Source organism: Aythya ferina (genome assembly GCF_964211825.1).
Source record: "Aythya ferina genome assembly, chromosome: 7".
NCBI lineage: Eukaryota > Metazoa > Chordata > Aves > Anseriformes > Anatidae > Aythya > Aythya ferina.
The window spans coordinates 18,780,082-18,797,698 of record NC_140302.1 but is presented as its reverse complement, the minus strand read 5'-3'; the positions used below and the strand labels follow the sequence as shown (position 1 = coordinate 18,797,698).

Sequence of the window (17,617 nt, the reverse complement as noted above, 5' to 3'; positions counted from 1 at the left end):
ATTTTATGAGCTGTTCCAAATGTCTGGAGTTCCTTATTTGGAGACTTTAGTGAGAATGAAAAAACAGTTCTTTGCAGCACAGACTGGAAAACACCAAAGACAATGTATTGTCAACAACTTTTGAAAAATATTAAATATTGATACAACTAAGTCACTGAAAAAATCTTCTGGTATAAGCTTTTCATAAATAATTCTAAAAGACTGGATGACTGCTGTTCTAATTGTGGTTAAAATCAAAGTTTTGGATTTAAGCAATTCACTGTCAGGATAAGCCAGGTCCAGTTTATAACAGGCAATGCATTATTTTTTGAAAACAATTAACTGCCAGAAAAATGTTCCTTGATGACTGAAGTTTGTTGCTGTTTCATAAGAGGTCTGTAAAGTAGCAAGAAGCTGAACTTCATCTATTGGTGCACTTTGGATGATGCACTCCATTTTAATGAGATTAAAGGTTTAATGCAGATAAAAGATTTTTATCTGTTCAGTGCACCTGGAATCATCACAGGGAATTCAGTGTGATTCACAGAGGGTCAGCGGAGAGCTATGCTCATCCTGACAGATAAGAGCTTCTGACTTCTTTCCTAAATACAATTTTATTTTTTATTCCATACAAGTACAAAATGTTCAGAACACATTTTTTCCTATTTTATTCTCTGATTATGTGCAGCATATCAGCTGAGGAAATTTTTCAGCCAACTCTAGTGCTGGACATGGCTAAAGTTCTACTAGATAACTACTGCTATCCTGAAAACCTAGTGGGAATGCAAGAAGCCATCGAACAAGCCATCAAGAGTGGGGAGATCCTGGACATCTCAGATCCAAAACTGCTGGCCAGCGTCTTGACAGCTGGAGTGCAAGGTGCTCTGAATGACCCAAGACTGGTGATTTCCTACGAGCCATCACCACATGCCTCTCCTGAAAAAGAAACTGAGGCTTCCCCCACTCGTGAACAACTCCTGAGTCTTATTGAGCATGTGATTGTATATGACAAGCTGGAGGGCAATGTTGGCTACCTGAGGATTGATTATATCATAGGACAGGATGTTGTGCAGAAAGTTGGAGCTTTTCTTGTGGACAAGGTGTGGAAGACGCTAATAAATACATCTGCCCTGGTGATAGATCTTCGTCACAGTACTGGAGGACAGATCTCCGGACTTCCTTTCATCATCTCATACTTGCATGAAGCAGACAAGATGCTGCATGTTGAGACTGTATACAATCGGCCCTCCAACACCACCACAGAGATATGGACATTGCCAAAAGTGTTGGGAGAGAGGTACAGCAAAGAAAAGGATGTCATTGTTTTGATCAGCCGCCACACCACAGGAGTGGCTGAAGATGTGGCTTACATCCTCAAGCACATGAACAGAGCTATCACTGTTGGGGAGAAGACAGCTGGGGGATCACTGGACATCCAGAAACTGCGTATTGGCCTATCTAATTTTTATCTAATGGTTCCTGTGTCACGGTCTGTGAGCCCCTTGAGTGGGGGTGGGCAGAGCTGGGAGGTTAATGGGGTGATGCCATGTGTGGCTACTGAGGCAGAGCAAGCCTTGCAGAAATCCTTGGACATCCTGGCAGTGCGCAGAGCAGTGCCTGGCACCCTAACCCGCCTCATAGACATATTAAAGGACTATTACAGCTTAGTGGAGCGGGTGCCAGTGCTTCTGCGGCACCTCACCACTTCTGACTTCTCTTCTGTGCAGTCAGCAGAGGACCTGGCCACCAAGCTCAACACTGAGATGCAGACCTTATCCGAGGACCCTCGCCTGTTGGTCCGAGTCATGATGCCAGGTGAAACTGCTGCCCCCCCTGCTGAGACACCAATTGCAGTGGCAGCCAACTTGCCTGACAATGAGCAACTGCTGCATGCTTTGGTGGATACTGTCTTCAAGGTGTCAGTGTTGCCAGGCAATGTGGGCTACATGCGCTTCGATGAGTTTGCTGATGCCTCTGTGCTTGCTAAACTGGGACCTTACATCGTAAAAAAAGTGTGGGAGCCCCTCCAAAATACAGAGAACCTGATCGTGGACCTACGCTACAACCCTGGAGGCCCTTCCTCCTCTGCTGTGCCTGTGCTACTTTCCTATTTCCAAGACCCTGCTGTAGGCCCTGTCCATCTCTTCACAACCTATGACAGGCGCACCAACCACACGCAGGAGCACAACAGCCGGGCAGAACTGCTGGCCCAGCCCTACGGAGCTCGGCGTGGTGTCTACCTGCTCACCAGCCACCACACTGCTACAGCTGCTGAGGAGTTTGCTTACCTCATGCAGTCCCTGGGCCGCGCCACACTGATTGGGGAGATCACAGCAGGCAGCCTCTCACACACCTCTACGTTCCCTCTGCTGCAGCCTGAGCAGGGAATAACCCGTGGCCTAACTATCACAGTACCAGTTATCACCTTCATTGACAACCATGGAGAAAGCTGGATGGGCGGAGGAGTTGTGCCTGATGCCATAGTGCTGGCTGAGGACGCGCTGGAGAAGGCTGAAGAGGTGCTAGTTTTTCACAGGAAGATGGGGGTGCTTTTGGAAAGTACTGGGCAACTCCTAGAAGCTCATTATGCCATCCCAGAAGTGGCTGGGAAGGCCAGTGCTATGCTCAGCACCAAACGGGCCCAAGGAGGTTATCGATCAGCTGTAGACTTTGAGACATTGGCTTCCCAGCTTACCAGTGACTTGCAGGAGGCCTCAGGAGACCATCGGCTTCATGTTTTCCACAGCCATGTGGAACCAACACCAGAAGAACAGCTTCCCAACATGATTCCCAGCCCTGAGGAGCTCAGCTATATCATTGAGGCGCTATTCAAAATTGAGGTACTGCCAGGCAACCTGGGCTACCTTCGCTTTGATATGATGGCTGAGGCAGAAACAGTGAAGGCCATTGGGCCTCAGCTCGTGCAGATGGTGTGGAACAAACTGGTTGACACAGATGCCATGATTATTGACATGAGGTACAACACAGGTGGCTACTCCACTGCTGTCCCAATACTTTGTTCCTACTTCTTTGAGCCTGAGCCTCGGCAACACCTCTACACTGTCTTCGATCGTAGTACCTCCCGCAGCACTGAGGTATGGACTCTCCCTCAGGTGACTGGCAAGAGATACGGCTCCCTCAAGGATGTCTACATCCTCACAAGCCATATGAGTGGCTCAGCAGCTGAAGCCTTCACTCGCTCTATGAAGGATCTACACCGGGCCACAGTTATCGGTGAGCCCACAGTAGGAGGTTCCCTCTCAGTGGGCATTTATCGTGTTGGTAATAGCTCCCTGTATGCCTCCATCCCCAGCCAAGTGGTGCTCAGCCCAGTCACTGGCAAAGTGTGGAGTGTGTCTGGGGTGGAGCCACACATCACCATCCAAGCCAGTGAAGCCATGGCTGTAGCCCAGCACATTGCCAACCTGCGTGCCCAGGTGCCACAAACACTTCAAACTGTAGGTAAACTTGTGGCAGAAAATTATGCTTTTGTGGACATTGGGGCCATTATAGCATCCAATCTCACCAAGAATATCAACAAAGGAAATTATAAAAGGATTAATTCAGAAGAGGAGTTGGCCAGGAAGGTGACTGCCAACCTGCAAGCTCTTTCTGATGATGAACACCTCAAAATACTCTACATCCCTGAACATGCCAAGGACAACATCCCAGGAATCATGCCAAAACAGGTACAGTTCTCCTGTAACCAGCTATACTGATGCCAGTTATAATGGGAGCACTGAGTCAGATATCTTACCTTGTTTCTAAACCGTATCATCAACCCATCAGGATTTACCTGTATCCATTAAAGAAGCCTGTGCCTCAGTGGGTTTTGGAGACAGAATTCTCTCTGACACTAAGGCAAACCAGGGTAGTAGCTTGTGTTAGTAGGTGGTAGTTCTGGATGCATACTTTCTGGGGACAATGGCCTTCAGGCTGTGGATCTCTTTCTGCAGCTACCACAAGAAAAGATGCTGATGCAGGGCTTCCCTGTTACAGTGAAAATATCTCATCTCCGTGATCATAGAAGAGTAGTATGGCTTTTCAAGCTGTAATAAATTAATGCAGAAACCCACTGGTTACAAACTGAGTTTGTAATCTGAGAAAAATGTGGTTGGTCCAGAGTAAATGCATAGACCTGCAAAACACACTGCCCCATACTTTGCAATGGATTTTTATATATAAGATTGCCATACCTGATTTCTAATTCTATTACACTAGAACAACAAGCAACTCCTTTTGTAGTGACAGTGGAAAGTTGTTCTGATTGTATCTCATGCTCAACATCAGACAGTTTCCCAGTGACCTAGAAATACTTTGGAAGAAGTATCTGGGTGGAAGTTAGGTGGCCCCAGGGAGAAATTGATTTTTAATAATCTACTTTTGCCTTTGCTGCATGGTTTGCATAACAGTCTGCGCTTTGTTCTGAGCCTGGCTATTTATACATTGGTCTGTCTTGGCAATCTTTCTTGTTCATTGTTGTGCTGGAGGGAGCTCCCAGGAGCACTTGTTAAAATTCCACATTCAAATTAAAAGGAGGGTTAGGATAACCTGATCCCTTTCTTGGATGGAGTTAGCTCCTTTCTGACTACTGCTCCAGCGTGGCTATCAGAGACTTTTCCCAAGGGACTCATAAAATTACTTTTTGAAGAGAATGCATTTGCCTTTGCAATGAACCAGAGTATACCAAGTGTCAGGTAACTATTAAATGTTTCCTGGGGGAGGAAATTTGCAGGCTTCCACCCTCTGAAGTCTTTGGCATGCATGAATTAAGGTGGGCATGAGCTTTGTGGTATTATCTCCAACAATAATGTCAAGGACAAAGTCTAAGTATTTCCAGGGGAGGACATTTTTTCAATTCAAGTTTGATAACCAAGAGATGCTGGCTCCATTCATGCCTCTAAGCAAAAATAAATAAATAAATAAATAAATAAATAAATGTATTTTTCTTTTTTAAATTCCATTACTCTCCCCCTCCTATTAAATTATTAGCAGCATATTAGCACTGATATAAATTTCTCTTCATCCTACAAAGTGGACCTATCCTGCAACTTAGTCACCATATTTGCTGAAGGCTGTTAATGGATATTGCTGTGTATTTTTACTTATTCAGACCTTACTTACTTTATTCAGACCTTGAAAGTTGAGAACAGAATGTACAGGACAAGTCTTATTTTTTACATGGTATGAAATTCTGATCCTGATAGAGCTAATGAGCTAATGAGCAAATGTCATTATGCTAATTAATGCCACTTTTTATCTGAACTCTTTGTAAAGAAAAATTACTAGAAAATTATTATTATATATTATTATTATTATAAAATTATATTATTATCCACCAGAAAGAAATCACAGCAGTGTGAATGAAAATTAGGACTAAACTAAGATTTCTTTATGGAGGAATAATAAATAAACAGCAGAGGAAAAGCATGGGTCTCTTATGGAACTAGAATAGCTACCAAGGAGGTATGCATCCTTTCACATTGCTTGAGGAAACTGGGATGGAGAGAGACAAGAAAGTGGTGTTAAAATATTTTAAGGCAGAAGACGGTGAGTGAACTAAGACTTGACATAAAGGTTTTTCCCTGTGATAGAAGAAAATTCACCTATTCCACAGAGCACTGGGCAGCAAAAGTACTTTCATTTCCTCTTTTTTTTTTTTTCTTTTTTTTTTTTTTTTTCCTACAGTGTCCCTGGTGTCCCTGTATCTTCTTGACTCGCCTTACAGGATAATTGTTTCTGCCTTGCTTTTGCAGAGCCAAGAGGAATGTTTTCTATGAATCAGTTCAGAAAATGCCCCATACCAATACTGCAGAAAGCACATGCCGTAAGATTACAGTGAAGCTTAGAACATGGCACTAAATGCATTTATAAATTCTTTTCTTTTTTTTTTTTTTTTTTTGGCAATCTCAAACAGGACACGGTGGCTATTTAATCTGTACTATGCTTACACCTTAATGATCTAAGAGGTATTTTTTCTCTTGTGCTGCCAACCTTCCAAACCAACCTTTCCCTTGACAGTTGGATTTTAACACAATTAACTGAAAGCGAAGATGAGTAACTGCAGGAGGGATGGAATGGGACATAGGAGACAGACAAGTGAAATGCAGACCTTTGCATCTACTGTAGTAGAACAGCTGCTGAAGCATAATACTGGGTAGTGAATATGTCTCCTCTGTGACAGCAGCAAGGTCGATGCTAGCCGGAGCACTCTGCTGCATAAATGCCACTTTCTGAAGTCAGACTTCCCAGAGGCAAATGTTGCATATACTGCTTGTGAAACAGAAAATTGCCTTTTGCTTGTAAGGCAGAATTCTGTAAACACAGTGATGAACACTTCTGTAATCCTCGCTTCTTATTCCTCTGTTTGTCTCTCTCTCCCATCACACCTTCCTTTCCATGTACTCATGAATATCTGAGTATTGTAGATTACCTGTAGAGGAATTGCTGCCTGATTTTGGCAAATGTGTTATGTCAGCTTCAAGTGACAAGCCCCTCCCTGAGTGACTCTTGCGGCCCCTTGATGATGCCCAAATCTTTTCAATGTAGTCTTCACACCTAAGGGATTTTCTGTGCTAATGTTTTAGAAATGCAGATGAAATTGATGAAGAAAGTCTCCCCACTGCACTGTACATCCCTAGTAAAAGATAAAAAGGAATCTTTTATAAGGAAAAGCTGTTCCTTCATTTGAAGAATCAATTTTCATGGATAAATAATACCTATAGCAGAGATTCTGCTGTGCTGATGGAGGTAATAGTTACAGGCATTCCCCCAGAAATGAGTATGCTTGCTTTTATGCCTCCATTAACAACTAAAACAAAATACTCAGCCTCAGAGTGTCAAGATGGGTAAACAAATTGCTACATCTGTCACTAACAGGTAGAAAAAATGTTGTGGGCCTTTCTGATGCCGATTTATAACATAACCACAGTAGTCAGCGGAACTAACTTTGACTTTTCACCTTGCCTCTTATATTTGTTGCAGAGAAGAAAATGGCATTTTGTTAATCAGTTTTGTTATTTTGCTAGCACCTTTCATCTTTTGACCCTGATAATGAAGCTCAATACAGCTACATTTGCAGTTACAACAATCCCACCAAAGAGATCTGTTTATGCTCATTTTTTTGCCATTGCCATCAGTGTTACAGTAGATTTGCCCATTAGTTTTATGGAATTTCAATGCGCTTTAGATGAAAAATCAAAACTTATCCATGAGTCATGTTTTCCAATGTAATCTTCCAGGTTATTCCAGGCAAGAAAACAACAATGCTTTAAACTCTTGCTCATTGACTTGCAGTGAGTGTGTTTGGAGCCGTATGTCGTCAGAGCAGGCTGACAGGTCGCTGTGCAGCGCCATCTGCTGTGAGAGCTTCTCCCTCTGCCCTGAGCTCCTCAGTGTGGACTGAAAGCCTTAAATAACCTCATTTTATCCTTTCCAGAGCATTTCAGCTTTTGCTTATGGTAACCTCTCCATCCTGGCTGTCCGGGTGCAACAGAGGACAGAATAAGAATTCAAAGCTATGGTTTTGGAAAAACTGGATAAATTATCTGTGAAAAGTGGGATGAGGTTAAGTAAGAGCACAAGCAAGGTTTTTGCACAGATTCTAGAGTGGGAATAATTAGCTGCACAATGCTGGGAGGAAAATGGCTTGTTTAGAAGGAGTCCTGCACAGAAGTATATCAGTCCTTCAGAGTCCACAATGTGAGCACAAGTTCACAGAATCAAGTTGTCACAGTAAAAATAATCATCATCAAAATGGGTTGGATAAGCAGGAAAATAATCAGTGAAATGCATGAAGTCTTCTGCTATATTCGGCTCTACAGAAGCCTCGGCTGGAATGCACTGTGCCCAATCTTGGGCAATGCTTTTTTGGAAAGTTGTGTCTCTGATGGGGAAGGCCCAGGGAAGAGGAAAATGAATAAAGAGAAGAGTTGAGTAAGAGTTATCTTGAAAAAGATTAAAGGATTTGAGTTGTTTATTCAGGAGAAAATAAAACTGAGGGGATATACGAAAACAGTCTTCAGGTACATAAGAAGCTGTTTCAAATATGAAAAGAATAATCTGTTTCCTTACCCATGTTGAATAGGCCAAGAAGTAATGCACTTAAACTGTAGAAAGTAGCAGACTTAGACTGTTTACACAAGATGTTAGGAACATCCTTATAATAGTGAGGCTAGTGACGTGCTAGACCGGATTGCCTGGAGAAGAACACGTAATCTCAATCACTGGTTGTTTTTAAGAGCAACTGAGAGGCAGCTGTCAGGGATATTGATGGTCCTGCTCAGTCCTTTTGCTAGGGAACCTACTAAAATGGATGGTACCCTTTCAGCCTGTGGGGGTGAACAAAGATACCCATTGCTATTCTGAGAAAGAAAGGAGCAACAACCCCTACTTCCCCAAAATCTCATGGTTCTTAAACCAGCCTCCAGATTTGCAATGGCCCAGGTATGTTGGTTTATAGCATTTTAACCCGGAGGCTGACAGCACTAGCAACCTTAATGGAGAAGAGTTACAGTACAGTGGTCAGTATATAATTAGCTATGAAAATACAGTTTCCATCAAGATAAACAAAACAATTTAGGGGAGACGTGAAAGGGAAGAATAGAGGGAAGAGAGGTGCGGCTGGAAAAGTAGTTTGCCCATGGCTGGGGTATGTGTCTGTAGTAGAGCCAGTGATAAAACCCCATGCACGAGTCGCAGGGCAGCAATCTAAATCCTATTCTGTGTCACACTGCCTGTTCCAGTTAGGCCACACACATGTGGAAGGCAATTGCAGAACAGAGCTGGAGACTCTATATAGTTAACCAAAAGAAATTCTTCTTGGCTTAAGTGGCGTTAGCTTGGAGGTCCTTTAGTCTAGCCACATTGCTTATAGTGTTCTTACTAAGGCACCTGAGGGTTTATATTTAACCATCAAGTCATTTGTAAACACTGCCTAACTGACCAGCAGGATCTTAGTCTCAGCTGCATCCTGTCCCAGCTTGTTCTTGACCTGCAAGCAGAGCCTTGCCTTTCAAAGGCGAGTACGCGGTTGGTCTCTGAAGCTAGACTCACCTCTGTAAGTACCAGCAGCACGTGGCCCATCAGCCAGTGTCATGAACCTGGGTTTTTCCAGGACCATTACCCTCTACTGTCAGTCTCAGCCTCCTCCCCTCTTTTACTTAAAATGGTTGTTGTTGTGGTGGTGGTGGTTGTTTGGTTGTTTTTGTTGTTTTGTGTTTTTTATTTTTTAAGAAAATTGCTTACTGAGTGATTCTTGTCTGACTTTCAATCAGAGCCTTTGGAATAGATGTATTTTCATACTTTCTCTCTTTTTTTTTTTTTCTTTTTTTTTTCTTTTTTTTAGCTCATTGTGTATTCATTTTAGCCCAAGAGATGTGCTCTAAGGGAAACTTACCTTGAAATCTGTAATGAATTTGTGAGAGATAGCAACACAAGATGTGATACAGCGCATAAAAAAAAAAAAAAAAAGAGTAGAAAAAAATTACCAGGCATAGACTGAGAGGTTATTCCTAATCAACATGCTTCTGGGTGTGCATCTAGCAATTATTGTATGAGAAAGAGGAAAGAAATGTGCATGTTTCATTAAAATATCATTGGTAAGTGGCTGAAAGTACCACATCAGTTTTATTTGTATGTTACCAATGAGTGATGAGTTTTTCTCCTGGGGGAACCAGTACCTCTGAACTAGAAATAAGCTCTGTCAGAACAACGCAGTGCATGCTGGATGTATTCTTCAAAACTGCGATTTGTTAATCAAAGTACAGCGAGCAGATCAAGTAGCATTGCTGTCACTGGGAAGTGGATTGGAAATGACAAACTCAGCAGCTTGGACTGATATGTTTACAGTCCAGATGCAGTGGTTATTTTCACAAGGTACAGTGAGAAAGAAAGTAAAGGAAAGGGCTCAGTCAAGTTTGCTCTCACCACTAGATCAACAACTACTGGCCAACAGAACTTTTGAAGTAATTCTTGAAATTCTGGCATACAGAAGGCACTGAATGATGAAGAAGCCCAGGGCAGCCAGAAGTGTGATATGGTAGCTAACATTCCCTCAGGTAAAGGGAATGTGTTTGAGCTATGTCAAGTACAGTTGCATCCACACAGCTTGGAAACCCTCTGCCTGCAGTGGCAGAGGTGCTTTTGGCACAGACCCCAGGCCAGGGCACTGCACGAAGGGCAGGAGGTTGCCTGACTTCCTTCAGTTGCAGAAGACACAGATGTCTCCCAAGTTCTGGGTCATACTGTGGATTGAGAGAGAACCTTTTAGCACATGACACACTGCAAATTCTTTGTTCTCTTCACTATTAAACCATGGATTGTCTGGGGCTGAGATATAGCAGAGGGGAATTGATTAAAAAGCAAGTATAAAATCAGTTTCACAGCAACCCTGAGGAGAAAAGCCCATGCTGCAGAAGGTCACCCTTCTAGGTCACCCCTATATCTGAAAACCTTATCTCCTTAAGTTGCAAGATCTTCCATTTTCAGACATATGCATGCAAAACATAAGTTTGGCAAAGAGAGCAGATTCTGTCTCCAAAGCATATAGGGGTTATTAGGACAACTTTATTATTTGGCTACACATTGCTATGAAAAAAATGTCTGCTAACATCCAGATAAACAAAATGAAATTAATCACAGCTTAACACATGAAATTCTAGGCACATAGCCACCATTTAAGAGATTTAACACATGGCTACTTCATGAGTATCCCAGCACATACCCAACACAGGAGATTCCTCCTTGTCACAGGGACTGGTTCATTTACAGGGGCTGGGGCCAGCCTCACCTGTAGCCAGCAGCTGTTTGTCAGCTAAGCCCAATCAATGAGACTATAAAAGCCTCAAGTGCCTTCTTGAGAAAGGAAGCAAGCAATTTTTAGGTGGCAGATCTGGGATAATGACTTGTGCTACAGGCCTGGGCTTGTTCTTGTAGCCTTCTTAGTCTCCCTGGCACAAGGATTTCCCTTGTATATTTGAAAAATAAGCTAAGCCTTGACAAATGGGGGCCTGATCTGGATTCTGTGTATGCTGTTAAGGCATCCAATACTGGGCAAACAGTACTGGTTGGCAGCCCATGCTAACCTAAGCTTAATATGCAGAAGTCTTAATATCGTTACATTATTGTACTTCAGACTTGGTCATATTTCTCACATATGTCCCACCTGAACTAAACTTGACCCACGTAATTCCTTTTAAAACTTATGCCAAGCTATTGGTGCCAGCAAATGATTTGTTCTGTTTTTTTCCAAACTCTTTCAGATCCCTTCCCCAGAAGTATTTGAAGATCTGATTAAATTTTCATTCCACACAAACGTATTTGAAAACAACATCGGCCATCTGAGATTTGATATGTTTGGAGACTATGAACTTCTAACCCAGGTGTCCGACCTACTGGTAGAGCATGTTTGGAAGAAAATTGTTCATACAGATGCTTTAATCATAGACATGAGGTAAACCTTTGAATGGCAAATAACCAAACCTCTTTCAAAACAGCATTTTATTTGTAACAGTGAATTATCTTTACATGGCTTGCTATCCTGTTTACAGCCTAACATTGCTGGGATTAAATGAGAAAAGGAAAACAGCCAAGGAAAACAATAACAGTCGGGAAATATATCTCAAGAGAAATTGTACCATCACTTGACATGTTTAAAACTAAATAAGCAAATTTAGGGTTTACGCTGCAGGATGCAATCCTGGACGTCACATCTGTTTTCTTTTTCTGATTTCTTTCTAATCTGACTCTGCATGTGTCTTGTATTAATTATATATGTTTGTTTTAATTAAATCCTTCACTGCTGGCAGTGGTCAAGTGATTGAATGGTCCAAAAAACAGCCCATGCATAAGTCTGTGTTACAGCATCTAGTCTGCCATATCCTCAGTGCCAAATTATGCTGGGCAATCGGCCCTGTACAGAATGGTCCTTGTGCAGAGCACGAAGGTGGCTTAAAGGCACTATTGCCTCAAGATACTGTGGCACTCTTGCTGCAGCAAGCTACAGCACCATGTGCCTGCTCTTAATACTGCCATCTTCCAATAGACTTGAGATGGCACCAGCACTTTCCTCTTTCTTGCCCCAGTTTTCTCTCAAATCAGAACTCAAACCAGGGCCGGGGTAACAAAGCAGCAAAGGTAACATCATGCCCTAGGTACCAAATGGTGTCATTATAGTCCTTTCCTTGGTGTTTTTTTCTTTTTTCTTAAAAAAAAAAAAAAAAGAAAAGAAAAAGAAAAAAGAAAAAAAAAAAGAAAAAAGAAAACAAACAAACAAACAAACAACTTTTTCTTATTTCTAGCCCTTTGAGAAAGCAGAGTTGAGAGCATTTAAAAGACTCAGTCTCTGAAGTCATGTGAAAAGAACCATAAGCATTTTATGTTTTCAAATTCTACCTAAACCAATCCAATGATTTTAAGGGGAGGCTGATAATTTCCATTTTGCATTTCCATAATGAATGATGTCTCTCACCTTATAAGTTCCCTTCCCTGGCCAATCACAAGCTTCTTATTTTTAAATATCACAGCTTAGAGAAGAGACTCATTGGTAAACTAAACCATTTCCCTAATGTCACACAAGAAGTCTGTAGTGAATGAAGAACTTGCCTCCAAGAGTTAAGCTAAAATTCTAACAATTGCTCCGTTGTTATTACTGAATAAAGTTTCTCCAGTTTCCCTGCCCTAGAGAGTCACAGGAAGAGCTCTCCAGCATTGCTCTATTTCTATTGTCTTGTCAAAATGTTTCTTGTCTTTGTCATCCACCCTGTCTCTTTCTCTTGACAAGAAGTTTGATAATCAGAGAAGCCTCTAAACTGATGTTCAATATTCATAGAGGAGGGAGATATTTGACATTTGCTTTTCCCTCAAAATCTTGTAGACTTCTTCAGCTCAAGTCTGTGTGAGACGCGCACTGTAGGGCAGGCAGCTGCTCTGCCATTTTGCTGCCTGGCTTCACACTGGCTGCATACTTTTGCCTCTCTGCTGCTCAGCCAGCTGTCCGAGATTGGCACTGCAGCATAACTGAGGCTAGATGGGGTCCCAGAAATGTACCTTAAAGACCTCCTTCCTTCCTTCCAAGTGCATGAGGAGATAATGTGTTCTAGGCTACATCTAGCAGACAAATAAATCCTCCTGGAGATGGGTGACTGCACCAAGAACACAACGAATTTCAGTGCTCATCCACCTTGCCCTGTCCGATGCCACCAACAGAGGTGGAAGGACTCAGCTTTTTTGGCAATAACTCAGCAGATCACTGCCTCTTAACCTTGTGCAGAGACAGCTGCTTTGTCCTCAGCCATGCAGCTAGCTAGCTGGCTGCTTGCCACTCTCTTCAGCTGGGATGGCAGCTGCAGGAACTGGGCTCTGCTGGCTCCAGCTGCCTCCTGGGCCGTGCAGCAGCAGCACCTCATGGCAGCACAGCGCTCCCCAGGACACACTAAAGAGGCTCATTGCAGCTCTGGGCAGTCACAGTGTGAGCCCAGCACACAGCTTCCAAATGCTGCAGAAAAATGAGGAATCTTCACTGTTTGGGACAGAGATCTCCTGGGTTGTCTAATCCTTTCCCAGAGATGAGAAGAACTTAGTTATGGACTGGACTGGACAAAACACCCCTTTCTAGTAGGTCTGTGCTGGAATGTCTGTGCCAGGCACTCCTAACATCAACAACAGGAGATCACTGCATGCTATCTCCCAATAGTCAACAAAGTGCAAATACTTCAGTGTCATATGTGCTCTATTATCAGAGAGAAGTGACAGCCAAAAAATAATTTGGTACTCTGCTGTGTGTATACATAGCAGGGGTTCTCCACTGACATTTAGGCACTTCTGTGACTTTAATCTTCAGACGTGGATATGAAATGAAATTAGAACCAAGTTTTCAAACATGATGGCTGTAAATTTAGCAGCTAAAAAAGTCTTTAGGCACAAAAACAAATGCCTGCTCTTATGAGGTACCAAATACCAGTAGTTTTTATTGCTTACAGCAGGAAATAAGAACCCATGTCAGCTGGATGTTGCTTAAACTGGGGTCTACCTTTAAATATCACTAATGACATGGGAAGTATGAGTACATATGTAACCCTAATATTCAAATATATAACAATATTCAAATCAGAAGAAGAAAAAGAATCTGATGTTTCTCTACAAATAAAAGCTTTTGTGTACTTTCTGTTATTTTTTTTTTCTCAGGTTGAATCAAGAGAAAAACATTCCGTTCAGAGTTCTGTTTGCTTTTGTAGCCAACTGTGGGCAATAACAGTCCCAGTCTGTTAGATGGGATTTTGTTTCTCTGATAGATGTGCCAACGTTGATAGGGGAGAATGAATGTAAATGCATCAAAATGTAGCTTTAAGCCCTTTCAGCAGTGATGTTAAGAAAAAAAAAATTGGAAGGAAGATTTGTCATCTGCCACAAATTTTTACTTGTTTTATTAATATCTTAAATTTCTGAAAAGGTACAATATTGGAGGTGACACCACTTCAATACCAATCCTATGCTCATACTTCTTTGATGAAGGACAACATATTCTCCTGGACAAAGTTTATGACAGACCCAGTGACTCAGTAAAGGAAATATGGACCCAGCCCCAGCTCAAAGGTAAAACGACAATTTATTTTGAGAATAGTTTTTCATTTCAGAGGTTCCTCTTTGTGTATTTTAAAGTGAACCATTAGACACCATAACTCATTTGGTGAAAGCGCCTGCTGCAATTAGCTCAAGCTGTGCAGAGAATGTAAAAACAAAAATGTGCATCTCAGCCCTGTCCTTAATGCAATTTATAAATAACTCCTAGGAATGGGGTAGACTGGACACATAGGTTTGTAAACTGGTTCTCAGAAGCTTAGCTGAATAGAGTACACAGCAGTTATGACTGCTTATAGAAGTTGCTAAGATTAGAAATAAATCCCATGCTGCTTAAAACTCTGGTAACACCTCTTCCAAAACTCACTTATAGTTTTACATGTAGCACTTCACTTCCTACCTGTGCGATCTATCAGATGCTATTTCAATAAATGAAAACACCCTCAATAGCCCAGTTTGTCCAGAGAATGCAAAAGCAAAGAGAAGCACTAACTTCTGCACATCTGAGTAAGTGTGGAGCACTTGGCAGTGTGTCGCTCCCCACCTTGCTGTCCATGGAAGTTGAAGAAACGCTGCTATATGCAGAAACAAAGCTCTTTGTTGCTCATAAAGTGCGGTAGGAGTACTAAACAGCCTTAAACAATGGTTTTAATTCTTTTCCCCTTTCAAGCTACTGAAAGAGGTGCCACCATGGTGTCTGCAGTTATTGGTTTGGAGCATGCTGAAAAGGTTAAACTCAGTAGCAGGCTGCAGTGTCCATCTTTTTTTTCCAGGCAGTTAGAGATGGGCTGTGTTAAGGGAGTATGATTACTATGGACACATTCCAGTTCCCATCAAAGAGAACAGGCAGACACATACTAACTTCAAAGGAGCTGGATCTGGTCCTGTATTATATATATCTACCGTGAAAAGGGTCTTCTAATGGGTATTACATCTACAGTGAAATGAGAAGACCAAAGATGGTGTGAAAATTAATTACCATGCTATTGGCCCCTCTCTTATGATTTAGTATGAGAATTAGATGTCATACTGCAACTTACTTAAAGAATGGCATTTTTGAAGCAGTTTAGATTATCTTTCAAGTTATCAGGTCCCAGTTATGACACACTGGCTTCATTTTCAAGGGAACTAAGCCCTTGAAAAGTATCCAGTGTGTTCAGATATACTGAAAATAGGGTGCAAGAAAACTCCTCCTGTCAGCTGGCTTATGTAAGAGAATGAGATAACTTGGATGTCATCCCAAAAATATGAGGGTATTTGTTGAAGGGCTTGGGACAAAGGCCATGCAACATCTTCCATTTATAGACTACAAAAAGCCTGTGGGAAACCACTATAATTATAATTTCGTAATATGCCGCCTGCGTAGTCTGCAGGCCAAGCACTATGACAGCCATGTTCCTAGAGCAGGGATGAGAATGAAACTGAAGATGCTGCTGGCTGAGCTTTGAGTAACCCTGCAGGAGCAAAGGAAAAGATTGCTTTCCTTGCCTGACTATCCTACTGCTCCAGGAGCTGCTGTAGAAGTAAAAGCCACAGAGATCCAGCAGTAGTAACCATCAGCTGTTGGAACTCATATCCAGAAACTGATGGCTCAGGAGTACCGCATAGGGTGACAGTCTTTTTTACAGTTCAAAGGCTGGGCTACAGAAAAAAAAGAAAAAAGGAAAAAGAAAAAAAAAAAGTGCTCTAATAACATCATAGTTTAAAAGTATATTTTAAAATTTCTTTGGTTGTTAATAGCAAGTAAGGAAAGAAGTGTATCTTGGCTCAGTTATGGTAACGAATCTCTGAAAATGGACACATTTTGTGATGCTTTTTGTCCTTTCCGGCAGGGGAGAGGTACGGGTCTCAGAAAGGTCTGGTAATCCTCACCAGTGCTGTGACATCTGGAGCTGCTGAGGAGTTTGTATCCATAATGAAGAGGCTGGGCAGAGCTCTCATCATTGGGGAACAGACAAGTGGTGGCTCCCATTCCCCACAGACATACCAAGTAGATGATACCAATTTCTACATCATTATCCCCACCTCCAGATCAGTCATCTCTGCAGAGAGCACTTCTTGGGAAGGGAAAGGGGTGCCTCCTCACATGGAAACACCGGCTGCAACAGCACTTATCAAAGCAAAGGAGATGCTCAGTGCTCACCTGCACAGCTCTAGATAGCCCAGCAGGGGCACATGCTCCTAGAAAAAAAGGTAGGCTGTAATTTTCAAAGAAGCCTGAGGGGACTTACACTCTCAGGAGCTGAACCAATAACGGTTTGGGGAGCCCAGAACAGTATTTAGCCATAATTTAGGTAACTGATGCAAAAATGATACCCCCAAAATCTCACTCTGTGTGTGTGTGTGTGTGTGTGCATTTGCATGTAAGGGAATGTGCAGGGCACAGGTGTTTTTCTATGCATTATCTGTCTGGCTTGATGGGTTGTTTACTGCACAAGAGCTCAGTTCCCACAGGAGAAATTATTTTAAGGCCTTTCTGCTATACAGAATAATTCACAAGCCTCAGGAATGGTACTCTTCTGGATAGCAGAAGTGGATTTGAGTTCTTAGAATGGAGGCTTCACACCAAAGTCTCATTTTTTTGTGTTAATTTTCTAGTAACCTAGTGTCTTGGAGAAGAAAGCCACCTCCACAGACAAAAAGGAGTAGGAACTTGGGTTCAATCTCTATAGTCATCATTTCCCTGTACATAGCTCTAAGTGACTCCCTTTTCAACATGTTGCATTTTCACCCTGTTCTGAGGAATCTAACTCTTTCTCAGCATGGTTGAGATACTTGGATAATTCAGCGGGGTTTCTGGATTTCTCTCCTGGCTTGAAATGTAAATGTTAGTTGTTACACTGTCTGTCTTAGATTTAGCTCCAGATCACAGAGATTTCCTTTGGTTCCTTAGAAAATCCCAGCTCAGTATTGAAGGCATGTGGGCCACCTCAAAGCATTCATGCAAAGATAGAAAATGCACATCTGCTCCTTTGGAAAATGTGCACATTCCCATTCACACATCTTAAAGCAGAATTAACAGTAGTTGTGAGTGTCTGTTTTCCAAACTGCAAGAGCTAAG

At 42.2% G+C, this 17,617-nt stretch overlaps 1 protein-coding gene across 1 annotated transcript; it reads left to right on the top strand.

Annotated features, from left to right (window-relative positions):
• Positions 1-620: 620 nt before the first annotated feature.
• Positions 621-17,020, top strand: RBP3 (retinol binding protein 3; the record flags this gene model as incomplete). Its single annotated transcript, XM_084526844.1, has 4 exons — positions 621-3,668; positions 11,241-11,431; positions 14,429-14,571; positions 16,389-17,020. 4 exons carry the CDS (start codon positions 621-623, stop codon positions 16,715-16,717), a joined length of 3,711 nt encoding a protein of 1,236 aa, XP_084382970.1. The 3' UTR covers positions 16,718-17,020.
• Positions 17,021-17,617: the final 597 nt, after the last annotated feature.